Source organism: Danaus plexippus, assembly GCF_018135715.1.
Source record: "Danaus plexippus chromosome 3 unlocalized genomic scaffold, MEX_DaPlex mxdp_25, whole genome shotgun sequence".
Classification (NCBI taxonomy): domain Eukaryota; kingdom Metazoa; phylum Arthropoda; class Insecta; order Lepidoptera; family Nymphalidae; genus Danaus; species Danaus plexippus.
The window spans coordinates 3115359-3130903 of record NW_026869844.1 but is presented as its reverse complement, the minus strand read 5'-3'; the positions used below and the strand labels follow the sequence as shown (position 1 = coordinate 3130903).

The 15545-nt window shown below is 29.1% G+C and overlaps 1 protein-coding gene across 1 annotated transcript; it reads left to right on the top strand.

The window, feature by feature from the left end:
- Nucleotides 1–14100: 14100 nt before the first annotated feature.
- On the top strand, nucleotides 14101–15341 carry LOC116779641 (uncharacterized). The gene is made up of 3 exons (XM_032674032.2): nucleotides 14101–14215; nucleotides 14383–14520; nucleotides 15194–15341. Exons 1-3 carry the CDS (start codon nucleotides 14149–14151, stop codon nucleotides 15322–15324), a joined length of 336 nt encoding a protein of 111 aa, XP_032529923.2. The 5' UTR covers nucleotides 14101–14148; the 3' UTR covers nucleotides 15325–15341.
- The last annotated feature ends 204 nt before the right edge of the window (nucleotides 15342–15545 follow it).

Below are 15545 nucleotides of genomic sequence, written 5' to 3'. Positions count from 1 at the left end.
ATAGCTCTGTGTAACTAATTTAAGCTGTGTTAAGCTTGGTTAAGCGATGTATCTGTGACCACTTTCGTATACCGTTTTAGTGTGAATAAACTGGAGTTCGAAGTTTTGTAGCTTTATGTAGTTTAACATGAGGTGTTAAGTCTTCTTTTCTTTTTATTTGTAGCGAGATTGAGTATACTTGATACTTTTACATTGATTTTAGTAAACAAAAATTTGATATTATAAAAATTTGGTGCTGTAATGATAAATTATTTATGGATAACTGACTGCATTTCAAAAAAAAATTGCATATTTCAACAGATATGATGTAACATTTCTAATTGTCATAACAAAACACATTGTCATAAACCGGACTAACGTGAAATTAACCTAATTAACTAAATCATTTCAATATAAATTTAGGTTGGTGTCCCTTACGGATGAAAACTTGATTTTTGTTTATATTTGGCTTATATGTATGAGTGATTTAAATTTTCTCTAAGAAGAAGACAACGTTATTGCTTCTGATAAAATTGTTTTCAATTTTTATGTCGATTGCTATAAAACTAATGGTAACATTGTTAAATATGCTACGTAACTCATGTTAAGAAAGTTACGAATTTTTTTTTTTTATATTTAGTGTTCTCAACAGTTATATTATAATCTCTTTCTTATGCATGGTCTTAGGAGCTAGTTAAGGCAAGCCAATGAATTCCTCATTCCTGTCGGAATCTAGTTGTAGGATTTGAACCAGTGTTTATCAGTTAAGCGATGTCTTTATGAATTCGAGTTAATCTAAAAGAAGGACAAATCATTTTTACTCTTATGGTCTCTGAATAGTGATTATATTTAATTATTTTTTTTTTTATTACATGATAAATGTCAGTACATATATCAATCCTTTAGTTCTTTCGTATATGTAAGGATTTTATACAGTTCTCAAAAAAATTTAAATTTAAAAATAAGTTTTTAATATTTTCAAGACTACTCTATACAGTTTTGAATCGACCTGGATGTCATGTAAAGGTTTTATAGTCACGTCTCAAGGTTGAACTTCGGCTATTATGGCGACTGAATTGAGTGTGACTTGAGTGCTGAGAAGTCATTAGCGGCTAACGATAGTGGAATGAGTTGCTGTTTTGAGTTATCGAAGTTGCATTATGGGTTGCAATATTCTTATATTGGCTTACTAAGTGCTTTTAAAGTGGACCCAAGTGATAAGTTGTTATTTTTTCTCTTCATATTTTAAGACAGGATACATTTTTTCTTTATTTCCCTTTAAGGATAATTCCAAATCGTTATTCTCGTATCAAATAACGGCAAATTAGCTAAAGACTGGTAATTTTTCAGAGTAACTAATAAACTGGATCGTACGTGAACGAAATTCACAGCGTTTAGATAAATGTGTCGACTCGATCAACGTCGCGTCACCCGTATTTATTGTCAGGTTTACCTGAATGTATGTACGTGAGCACACCGACCCACTCGCTTTCATAAATAATAAAAGTAGGTCATAATTTAAGTTGACTTAATAATGACAATAAAGTAATGCTACATTTATATATATACTTTTTCTATGAAAAACCAAAATAAAGTATAAGTCTTCTTATTATAGGTACTAACTCAAAAAAATAATAATTGTGTTACTATTTATTACATTGAAGTAATCACGATATATGTTAATGCAAAACACTTTTTAAACTCTTTTGGAAAAATACAATATGTTTCCAATCTAAAACTGCCTAACAAAACTTTCTGTTTTTAACTACATAAATATAAGATGAAAATTGATATTAATTTTAAAATAAAATAAAACAACATAATAAAAGGTTAACAATTTTTTTATGCAAATTATTTAACAATAATAATATTTGTGTACTGTGGAAATACACATTACGTCGCACTTGTAGGTGTATTTCATCGATTGATTATTCATGAAGTCAAGAATAAAGTCAACTTAAAATTATTTAGTACTAAAGTCAAGGGGAAAATATTTGAACACACTGACACGGGTCAAGCATGTTTAATGTATAAGGAAATCCCGTGAGATTACAAGGGTATTACTCTGACCTTTATGTATATAAATGTACTTTTTATCACGTTTCTTTATATTGATAACGATGAGGGTTATTATAAAATAGGGCCAATTAAATCGTAATTTATTAAATAAGAGGCAAATTTCATGGAAAGTAAAAGTCTCAAACACGAAACAATTATAGCATAACAGCATCAAAATAGATTTAATTATTGATAAATACTTAGAACCGTTCAGGTAAAACAACTCAAGAGCTGTTCTGAAGGGCATCGAGGATATTCAAGTGTTTCATTAAAAAGCCATTTAGTTTGAGTGTTGACGATTCATTTAAAATTCTGAGGAAAACTGTTATTTAATTTTCAAGTTTTTATATTTTAATAACACCGTCGTATAATTCAACGTCTGTAGGTGCCTGGCGATATTGACGAACATAATTTATTAAATCACGTGTTCATTCGTTTGTACAACTGCCGTTTCACATTTATTAAATATTCAGCGAATAAAAGGCAGTACGTATAAACAATATTCATACTCTAAATAAATAATAATTAGTAAGTATAATTGCTTTTACTAAATTCAATATATAATTGTTTCAGTTCCAAATTAAGGCAGTCTTAATTTCAGTTGAACTCTTAATACGTTTTAAGAATAATTTGTTTTACGTGTCCATTTATATTTAATAATATGATAAAATCATTAGTTATTTATTTGCTTTTCATTAAACATATTAACTGGTTTTAAGCTTTTTTGAGACGCTATATTATAAATATTCTTGGCTTTATAGCTGTCTATGCCTGTTAGTAAAATCAAACAACAGTCCACAGACTTTGTTTTAGTAAAAGATAGTAATTATTATGCTCAATCCAATATCATATTCACGTATAAGGTTATCAAAAGACAAGTATTTGTTTAAAAATAAATGTAAAGTATTAATTTTTTTTTTCATAATTTTATTTTTTAGAAGTAATGATGCAGTATGAAAAATGCTTTGTTAACATTAAGATGAATCACAAATAAAGGTATAAATTACTGTAGCGAGGGAATATTTATTATTGTAATTTACAGGCGAAAATATTTATTATGTTTAAGAAGCTTGACAGCAATTTCAGCGATGTCGAAATGTGAATTTACACAAAAATTTTCAGGAGAACGCACCATGGAGTTCTAAGAAGCGAGGTGAAATCATCGTTTTAGTGAACTTAACGTACAACTTGCATAAAAATGAAATGGATGCGGTATTTTGAGTATAAATATTTTTGAATAATAATTACTTATTATAGTAATATAAATTGCTACTCAAACATAAATGTTTATTATAAGATACTCATAAATTTTTTATCACTTTAGCGACATCTATTAAATTTAATAAAAAAATTATAATAATATTAAGATATCCGATTTTAAGTTTTCGTTCATTTCAACCATTCGCTAGCATATTTTGAGAACGCTAAGCGAAAATGTGGGTTCTTTGTTTCGTAATAAATGAGTTGTGAAGACGCTGAGATTTCTGGAAACAACAATTTGTGGTTGAAGCTTTTTTGTTTATGTAACCTTAAAGTGCAAAGTAATACGATGCAAAAATCTGCTGAGTGGGGAGTATTACGTTTGCTCCTTCGTTTCCTTTATTTTAATAAAAAAAATAACTACAAGTCTTTGCATGAAACAGTGTAGTTATTTATACAAAATATTATGGAGATTTTTTATTATTATATATTATTTCTTTGTTTTTGATAGGCTTTTAATTTAAAAGTTATATAAGGTTCGATATAATGAAATTTGAAGGAGTAACTAAAAAAAATCCAACTATAAGAACATATGTATATACGCATAAATTTAATTTTTACATGACATCACTTCTACACTGTAAATTAAATTATAGAAGTGAAAAAACAACGTGAGCGTCATAAAAAAGAAAAACTTCGGACATATTGCATTATGCCGCTTTGTCGACCATGCTGTCACTTAAAGAATATACTTTATATACTGTAAGTGCTGACATATGTAATTATTTAATGTAATATGAGATCATACATAATCAATCATACTCACTCTTAAGGCTACGAAACACGTTACCTGATCTTAACGAGAATTCTTAGTAGCTTATTCTGTAAGCATCAATTTTTAAGTAATGTTGAATCCTTATATCTTTAATGTTCTATAAAATTCCTGCCATTTATTATTGATAAAATTTTGTCTTATTCATTCTTAATTTCCCTTATGTATCATATTTTGCAAAGATAATTAGATATAATTAAAAATCCACTGCAAGGTATTTTCAAGTTGTCGCAATATTTCTCAATCACATATTCAATGAAAATTGTAGGTGAATTAACTATGCCCGTTAAAAATTTGATAAATAATGCATGTAAATGAATATTTTTTAATTAACATCATGTAAATATACATACAATTGAAATTGTATTTCGATAGACAAATGCTTTCAAAGTGTGAAGGCAGGTAAAAAGTAGAAATAATGTCATCACTAATCAGTTTTCCTTTAAGGCTCATTTTATATACAGCTAATAGTACTATTTGTTGGTGTTATTGCAAATTAAATTATTATTTGATTTGAAATCTACTAGTATATTGGTAGAACATTCAGGCAAATAAGAAATAAATAAGTAAACCTGGCACCACGAAAACCAATTTAATCGTGGCGACAGAACGTCTTATTTGACATTAAAAAAATATCTTATCCGAAGCAATTGCATACTTCAGCCATCGTAAAATAAATTTATATCATCAAATCACCCCATTACAAACTCTATCACTATTTCATAGAGTGAAAGCGAGTTTTTGTTTGGGTCATTCCTTACCAAATCTCAGTACTTTGATGGTCATCTAATAATATGATATGATAATACTGTAAAAGAGCATTACAAAATTTATTGTAATGACTTATAAGTGATACGTACAAAGAACAGAGACTGGTTCGATTTTTGGATATAATTTTTAGAAAAATATGTTTTTTTTTTTTAATATCAATCATTAAAAGTCGAAAGACGAAATCAAACACATAGATTTATTTATCTTTATCACTTACACAACGATTTAGGGAAATAACAAAAAAAAAGAAACGAATGTTTTTTTATTATTTTTAAATAACTCAGTTATATATTTCTTTTAAACTCTTTATAAAATTAATATCTCTAAAACCACAGCGATATTGTTAACAGATTTCAAATCAAATCACAAATCCATATAAAATTTTGTTTATTTCACAATATTCTAAGAAAGAAATTTTTATTCCGCATATAGTCGCAATAATCATATATTCATTACACATATTGCGTTATGAGCTTTATAACGAGGAATACAAGATGTGATGCAATTGTAGTGTTAGTGCCTTGCATGCTGTGAAGATATGAATTTACTTAGCAGCGAAGATTTCTTATATAATAGAAGAAAGCAAGAATAGTGTTCACAACATGATCCTATTGAATTAAACAATGAGTATAACAATGTTTTCTGACTATATAAGATAATTTAAAAAATAGTTTTTAATAACTTGAAAAATAAAAGTACATACTTGGCTACCCTTTCGATTTCTGTAGATATTTATAAATGAAAAATCATTTTCTACAGTATTATACGTTATTATTATCTCTTCACTAGCAATAAAGATTTAAATAACACGTCACACAGTTGCGCCGAGCGATCTAAACTAATACCAGCTTTTACAAACATAATACAGATACAGACAGTGCACTAAGACAAAATTTAATATATTTTATGAGCGACTATACTAACCCTAGAATACTTTAATTTAAATTCTCGTCAGCAGTTAAAATGGCACTAGACGGTTGTATTAAAAATGCGATAGTTCAATTCGTTTTTATTACTTTATATTTAATTACCATCGGTGAATTTCATAGCAAAGTAATAATGATTGTGAATTCGCATTTTGATCCGTTCACTTTCTGGACGATTTTGACTGCATGATTGCTCTGGGACTGGGAATTACAGTTTTATCGTTGATTACAAATACGATATGTACGTTATAAGCGTTCTTATACATATATATAATATAAAAGTATTATCGCATATATGTACATAGGTTGTTCAAAAAGTGTTTTTAATTTGGAATTACCTATACTCCATTCAAAAAAATCATAGCTTTTAAATAGGTAATTTTTTGTTTTGCGAGTATTTCAGTTCGTCTTAAATTTTTGCCTATTTCAAAAAGTGAATATCAGAATCTCTAAAAATATTTGTATTAACACAAAGTTTTGTCCACCGACTCGTTCCAAATGTTGACTATGTCATGCGATAAGGCTACCATGGACAGAAGCGACATCTTTCAGATATACTAATAGTTCTCGGAGGGCCGAAATGTGTATTACGCCAATGACAGGAAACATTAATAAATTTATTTTATTCGTTTATAATTTTTACAAATGATTTATTATTAGATATGTTAAAAATCGTATCAATTGCTCAATGTTCACCAAACTCAGCATCGTAATAACATTGGACTCTGCAAAGAGGTGGTGGCGACTGGTGGTGAGTCCTGTGTTTATTGATATGACGTGGAAACCAATATCCAAATGTTCCAATGGAAGCTGCAGCACGAGCCAAGGCCGAAAAAGGCGTTACAAATTTGGTCAAACCTCAAGGTTTTCTTAGAGTTTTGTCCGATTATTTATATTATACCATGAATTCTTTTATTAAAGTAAAACATGCAAAGTGCTAACTGCTTGAAGTAATCTGTCAGAAACGTCCAAATAATAAAAACATTTTTCACCACGATAACGCCCTTCTAACGTAGTTTTATAGTTTTGATCGTAGTTTTGATATTCATGAATAAATAAATCGTTTTTGAAAACCCAACTCTCCTAAAGTTCTCGATAATTTAAAAAAAAAAAACTCAAACTTAATATGATATATTTGTTCTGTAAATGTATGTAATTTATTCGGAGATAAAGTGTTCCGCCTTAAATTGTCATCGTTCAATTTATGTTCAATTACAATTATAGACATATTGTGCATGCAAATGAAAGTATGGTGCGATGACTTACTACATTACACATTCATCTCGTCTGCCAATTATTGGCCGATAAAGTAATCGAACCGTCGGTTAAATATAATTTAATAAATCTGAAAGTCATTCTATTATTTATACATTTTTATCTTTAGTGTACAATATATATGATAGTTAATAAAAACACTTAAATAATAATAATAAAAGTGTGTCTTCCAATCGTCGGGTTAAAGAAATGAACATTAATATGGCATAAGCCGCTGGTGTACCGTTGACATTAATGAATTTAACCCTTGAATGCGTAGAAAGTACATTAATATACAGTGATCAACATACCATAAGTTAAACTAAACACTAGAAATTAATAACTATTCTCAATATCAAAAGAAACTATTTAAAAGTATAATACGTATTTTATCCTTAGTCTTACGAGAAATTGATATTTGTTAGAATAGTTATAATATTTGAACTCCGTTTCATAAGAGCAGTACATTCTACATATAATTTAAATAAACTATAAAACCGTTTGAAGTTATGAAGACATATTGATAAAATATTTAGAAGGATGTCTTTGGATTAAGTTTGATATGTAATTTAACTCACAGAAAAATTGAAGAATTATTTTTAAATCTGCACGACGGTGTAAAGGGTACCTCGTTGGTATTTGACGCAATTTTGAAATGCGGAGAAAATATGCCTAGTCCAAATTTAAATTGTAAAGAGATATTTCAGAGCCAAAAATTTTATTAATAATGTGAAGATATCTGCGAAAATAACTTCTTAAACCTGATTTGAGTACATAAAGACCTGTAATACCTACTATTCTGTAAGTATTTAAGTACTTTGTTCGTGTTTTAAATTCTATCTGAATTAGTGACAAGTATGGAAGACCAGACGTAGGAGTTTTTATGAAATTATTTCTATAAGAAATTGTCTTCTTGTAAAAATATTCTTGTATTTCATTTTCACCAACTAAATTAAATTTATATATGCAGAGTATTATGGCTCTAGCATTCATCATAATATCGATTCGTCGTTTCGTCAAACAACACAATAAATATGATTTTTAATAAGCAAAATGTGCTTTATAGAAACTGTTGAAAATTAGTAATAATCTTGCAAAAATCTCTGTCATCAGAAGATACCCTATTGGTTACGAGATGCTTAAGAAGTTACATTGTTAATGGATAGTGGATATTCAATCCTTTCGTGAGTAGGTTTAGGGTAACAGCTCTGTTTAATAAACCATAGCGGCTTAGTTCAACGAAAAGCAAACTATTAATAGTAATTGTTAAAGTAGACTATTAATTTTATGTTAAAAAATTTGTTTAACTTTTTTATTTCTTTTATTAGCAAAACTTTTCCATATTTTATCTTGTCTGTAGTTCTATATTGTATGTATTTTTTGCTTATACATTATATGTATTTTTCGATTATTTGTGTCTAATCCTAGCCTAAGTTCTAGTTTAGTCTTTTCTCAACAAATCATTGAAGTATGTTCATATAACACAATTATATGTAATGATTGATTGATACGTAATGCTAAATGAAATATAGAAAGTTCCTAAACTGAAGTTCAAATCTGACAACTAACAGAAAAACTTAAACAAACCTATTTACTACACATTAAAACTTCATTTAGTTCAGCAATTTCATTACAGAGTTTAGTCCCAATACATAAGAGACCAATAACGACATTCAAACAGTATAATTTAAGTACTGGTTAACTATACTTATTGCTGTTACTGTGCTCTAAATAAAACCTTTGGTATGAATAAAAATGTCTTCATTTTCGACTTAAAATAATTTTCAAAATTCTATACATTGTGGACTCTTTTTCTAAAAATTCTATACTCCGTGGACTCTTTCAGCGAAAGATAAGTGAAAATTCGTTGTTACTGATGATACAAGATATTTACCCTTGGAAAAAGAACGGGTAAATCGCACGAGCATCTCTTTAAAGTTCTTAATGTTTCTTATTATTACGTATCTTATTTTATTCATCCCTTTTTAAGTATTACTTTTTAATGTCACTTATAAAATTAATCTTTAGTATTTCTTGTATGATTAATTGAAAGACATGTTAGAATAAACTTAAATCTACATCTTTAAATAGTAACAAGAGTAATTTAAAGAAATAAAAAACGTACATTTCTCACAAGTCTAGTCGGTTTTCTTTACGTTCTTGTTTTTTATTTATACAACCATATTATTTAGTTTTGTTACAACTATAATATAAGTCCTGTTCATATTTCTCGAGCGCAATTAAATAAATGTCCCTCATACGTTAGCAAGACTTACAACAAAAATAATCCCTTTAGCTTTCAGCCATTAGTTCTTGTTAGGAGCTAAATAAAATAAATACGGATACTAGTCCTCGTGCAAACAACACATATTTTTTTATATTAAGCACTGTCACATGTGATATGCTGAACTTTAGATACTTTTAAAAACATAAGAATTTGCTTTTAAAATCTATATTTAAACCGCAGAAATAAAAAAAAAGTTGTCATTATTTAAAGAAGGAGATATAATTGAATGATATACTAAATAAAATGATCTATTACGAAATGATTGATGTACATAGCGGTTACGACATACTACAGTATTACTAAATTATTTCATGTGAATAGCATTAGATACGATGTGGCCGCTGGTACATATCATCTAATTAATGTATGTAGATAAGGCGTAAGACGGAACGCTTTGTATGATTGTAATTACTCTCGATCTCCTGTAAGATATAACTGGAGAAGAATGTTTGCAGCTGCTTAAAATAAATGTGAACAAATTGATGAGTAAATAATACCTGAGTGGTGTATTAGATAACAAAATACATTATAATATTTAATCTTCTATAATGTGCTTACCGATTTGTTGAGTTACTATGAAATATTTAATCATAGTAACGTAACGTAAGATAACGTAACGTAAGAATTTAAAATTTTAGCATGAAAAGAAGCGCTATTTCTCTTTTCTTCACTATTTTCTTATTTTGTATGTTAGATATTGACGTTCACAAATTTTATTGACTTGATATAAATTGATATTGATTTAGGTCAATCTTTGGCATACAGTCCAGATAGGAAGGTCCAACTTTGAGAAAGAGGTCAATCGCTGAATCCTGCTCAGATGTGCAGATGGACTTAGTCAAGGCCGCGGGCTTACAGTGGATGAAGGCACCTTGGAGGCCTTGTGTCCAACAGTGTACCTAATATGGATGGAGATGAAAAGATGGGGCATGAAAATCCCTCAACCTAAAAATCACAGAAATAACATTGAACGATTTAAAGATACACGGAGAACTAAGTACAGATATATTACAATTTACAGTCAATTTATACAGTTACAATTTATAGTCTTGATATCAATTTTTTTTTTTTTTGTAAATAATATGAAATATTTCAATATGAATAGTATGCCCATCTTTATCGTAAACTTGATTTTGGAAATCACTACCCAAGACCCAAAAATACTATTCCACAACATGATAATGATCACATCAAAATATGAAATATACCTTTTAAAATGATATGAAAATTATTGACTAATATTTCTAAAGGTTTTAAAGAAATATGAAAAAATATTTTTTTAAATTTTTAAGCTACGCATTAAGAACTGAGAAATACAATTTGAAAGCGTAGCAACTTCGAGGCTGTGCCTGTAAATTCCTATAACTTTCATTAGCGAGAACTTATAAACTTGTGGAACCTTATTATCATAACAAGATTTAAGTTTGCCCTCTTTACAAAATTAGATTGAAAGCTTAGTTTTTATAAAAAGGAATGAAATCCTTAATAAAATTATCATATAAGTATGTATTTGGAACTTGCGTCCCAAACATCCTACGCTTGGTGTTCCGAATACCTATTTTCGTGACTCTTTAAATATCGAACTTTAGCTTTTTTATCAATAAGCTTAAAGAACTTCAAGTAATTATTAATAATAATTTAATATGTCACGTACTTTATAATTCTAAGCTTAACGTTATTTATATTCTGATATTAATTCTGAATTCTTATGACAGCGAACTAGCGCCATCTGTATATTTGTTATAAATTTAAATTAAAGTTAATAATATTTCTGTACGGTAATTTAAATGACCAAATACTTAACATGTGATTTTATACTTTATACTTAGAGCCTTAGCAAATTTTACGTAATGTTTAGTGTTTTATTATTTTATGGAAACTCTTATGAGGGAAACTAGCGCCCTCTGTATGCTATTGTAACTTACCCTCACCTAAATATGTTACTCTTGAATATTAGAAATAAAATGTAAGTGCTGGACTAGGGATTCTTTTTTCTTTTTATGTGAAAGGTGGCAAAGGAGCAGACGGCCTACTTGATGGGCAATAGTGACCATCGCCCGTGGACATTCGCAACATAAATTTTGCGGATGCCTTGCCAACCTTGATTGTTGAGGAAAAGGGAGGGGTGGAAAGAAGGATATGGCAGGAAAGGGTGGGATTAGGGAAAGGCAACCGGCTCTCTCACTCGTCGGACGAAATGCAGCAACTAAAGGCTACTTCAGCCGATCTTCTGTGAGAGGGTGGTACTTCCCCGGTCGAGCCGGCCCATGTTCGAGCTGTAGTAACTTGACCGCAGCTAGGCTCTACCAGAACGAGTACCTATTCTATACCACTATTTACTGTTACGACTTGTGGGGCAATTAACATCTAAGTGGAAGTGCCTAACCTTATTTCTTACATTATGTAACTTATTTTTAATAACTAGTTAGTTATATTATATTTACCTGTAATGCTAAGTATACATAAATTGTTCAATATTTATTATAACCATTCCCAATACTCAAAACCATGAGGGGATAAATTGCTGATACACTTTTAAGACTTGTAATTCATAAATTAGGTTTCCATTTTTCTTTTTATTTCATAGAACTTTGTTATATCACACCCAATAAGGGACCCGGAAGCTAAAATTATTTGTTATAAATAAAAAGCGTATGAAAAAATATCCTTTGTAATAAAACAGTATAATGTTTTGCAGTTATCTGAATCGTTAAGCAAGTAATCATTCCAAGAGAGTTGTATTAATAACATTTTAGATAAGCCGCAAATAAAGGATGTAGGAAATATATACTTTGTCTTATCTCTTCCTATAATAAACTTAAAGTTTCGCGTACTTGCTAATTAATTGCATATTACCAAAGAACATGTTCCTATTATATTAATTTATATACAGTAAAATGTCAAAATATTTTTTGATTAAATAGGAGTTATTTAAATTACCTTTAAGGAATGTAAGGATATCGTGTTTAAAAAATATACTTTTTATTTTGTACAGTATATGGTAAAATTACTTGATTTTGGGACTTAGTTTTAGTAAGCTTTATGGATATTATTCTATAATAAATTGAATGCCTGAAGTATTTATTGTGTAGACACTGGCACATTAATTTAATATCTCTATAGCTGTGGTGCTAATTTAGTGAATAACAGCAAAGTTTATCAGCCCTTTGTGACGTATGCGGGTTACGGGTATAAGAAGTGTTTATGAAGCGATTACATAAGAAAAACTTCTTATCTTTATTCACAGACGGGTCAAGGGTTATAAATGATGGACTACTAATGTTGTCATGAAAGGTTTTCTTAAAATTATTATATTGGAGTGTTTATAATTATGTAAACTTTCATGCATGTATAGTGGTACTTCTTATTATCATAGATTTAAACATAACCTTAATAAGTAGGTAGCTCTAAATATTTTAGTTACAAGACGTAGAAAGCAGTACAGCTTAAACTAAGTTTCCATATCACATGATCTTTTCTGTATTAACATATGGTTTTAACGAAGGTTTAAAACGAAGAAATACCAAATTTATATAAGGTTTTAACTTAGTAATTAAAATGAATTTAATATAATACGTATATTGTGTATTAAAATATAAAGAAACACGTCGAACCAACCGCTCCAACACAAAGTAGAAGCGAGTGCTATTCTCTGAAAAATAAAAATATCCATTTAAAGGTCTCTCATTCTTTATACGAAAAATACAATAGGGCCTTCGATTAATATTTTCAAACAGAGTTAATAATTCAAAAACAATTTCGCCTACTTTACGCAGCTGTCATAAATATGTTTTTAATTTTCTTTCCTTCTGATTTACGACTTTGCAACTTTTATACCTTTTTGGAAAAGGCTTTGTAAAAGCCTTAAGGTATGAAAGTTGAGTTAAGTATATTTAGATTCTCAGCTAATATTAATTCAAGCCAAACGCTGTCATAACTTATCGTTAAGAATACACAGAAGCTATAAGTACCACATTTTAACTGCCTGGGTATAAGAATACTTTTATTTGTAAAGTGCTCTGGCTGTTTTGAAACTGTTTAAGTTAAATCTTTATATCTCATTAAATAGATATTTTTTTTTGTAATGAAATCCTTTCTCTGATAACATCTAAAGAAATTACTTCTTATTAAGGCAATATCATTAAGTTGAAGTATCACAAAAACCCTTTAATATCATAAAATTAAATGCCTTGTTCTCAATATTTTAGACACATTTTTAAGTACCGTAAGTAATGAAAACGTGCTGCAAAAATATGAAAAAAAAATTTCACAGCCCAAAACTATTATTTATAGTGCTTGCAAAAACGTAACTGCATAATTTTATCTTCAATAGTTGCGTTTAAACTGGAAAACTAAAAAATGGTAGATACTGACGGAGGTGCCAACATAATACCTACTATGAATCCTGATTCCACCACGGAACTATGACACATAAGCAAGCTTGCTCACATTGAAGGAACCATCATATTATAGCGAAATTTAATAGAAAGTAACTACTCTGGCCCCTGAGTTTGAGTAACACAAATTATAAAGAAAATCAAAAATAATGAGCTATCAGGACCAAGATTGAATTTATTTTCTTACAACTGATTTGAGAACTTTCCGTAGTATAGCGAATTTCCCATGGATCTCAATAATCTTAATCAAAGTGAGACACTAAACGCCCACAACACACGCTCCAAATTAATGAATTGCTCAATATCACTCAATATAAAACGAAGACGGACGTGATAACGATAATTAGCATTTTTATGTAACTATGCGGGTTGTTTCATATAAATACAACAACATCGTCAATTAACAATTAGTGGAACAGACACAGTACGTGCTGAACATTGATAATGTTGCTTAAATATTTACTACTTTTGTGTGTTTTGGTGTCAGGTGATGTGAAAGTGTTTGCCGAATGTAAGTGGTGGTTTATTTACCCGAGTTGTTATGTACAGTATGTTCCACGTATTACACATATAATTTGCAAAATTATATTACATACGCCGTCACTCTAGTTACATAAACGAATGCGAAATGTTGCAGTGTCGATTACAGTACAAATTTTAATAACCTTTTTGTTCCAGCTGATTTGTATACATATGAAGAGCAGCAGTGTCTTCTAAATGGAGGGATTTGTGTTGAATCTCGACAATGTCCGTATAAAAATCGTCTACGTACTCAAGAAGTAGTATGTAATTCCGTATCTGTATGTTGTGACTCTAGTAAGTCTGTTATTTTTTTATAGATTCTTGTTTTATTAAAGTGTCTGTATAAACAAAAGTATTTTTCGGATTTACTAGGCAATTTTACTATGCTGCATTTTGCCTGACGCTAAAACTTCACTGCAGTAACTAGTTTTAACTTGATTCTAGTAGTCTAATTGATTTAGAAATGTCAACATTGACGGTCGGTGGTTGGAATAGGATTTATTCTTTTTATACGGAACTGAAGGGAGCCAGGGTTTGTTTCGCTCTGCGGCTACTCTGCGTTGGAATTCAGAATAGTAAAAGAGATAATTATGAAATCGTAGGCGGAAGATAATTAAAACCAGACAACAAACACCGAGACAAATCATCTGACTTTGATCAGGTTTAGAGCACAGAAGTCGACTTTTCAGCAAAAATGTAACATAATAAAATTACAAAATGAATCTAAAATATATCGTTTATTCAAATCTCTACACACTAAAGTACTAGATATATTATTATTATGACAATATTAACTTTTAAAAAATAGACAACGACCGAATAAATTAAATATAAATTAATTATATATATTTTTTTCTTTTTTCTATATATATATATATATACTGTTTCGTGTCCCATTTTTGTATGCGAATTGATTATATAGGCAGTATTATATGATGCTTATAACAGTTAAAATAAATTAATTTAGTTCCTCCATCGCCAATATGCCGTCGAAACGGAGGCGAATGTATTACTACAGACGGATGCCGAAGTGGACTCGCAGTTGACAGGGCGACCGACTGCGAAGATGGACAGAAATGTTGTATTTTGGTGCAATAAATTACTTGGATATTTTTTCTTTTGTTTATTATAATTTAGCTTAACTGTAACCGTTAAAGAAGGTTGACGTTATAATTTCACTTTAAAACTCAATATAAAATTTTATCAAAAATTACTATGCCCCATTTATTATTAAAAAAAATTATATTTTCCTAATATTTTTGAAGTTTTTTAAGCAATTCCTATAAAAATTAACACATTTATAGCTTTGCTACTCAAGA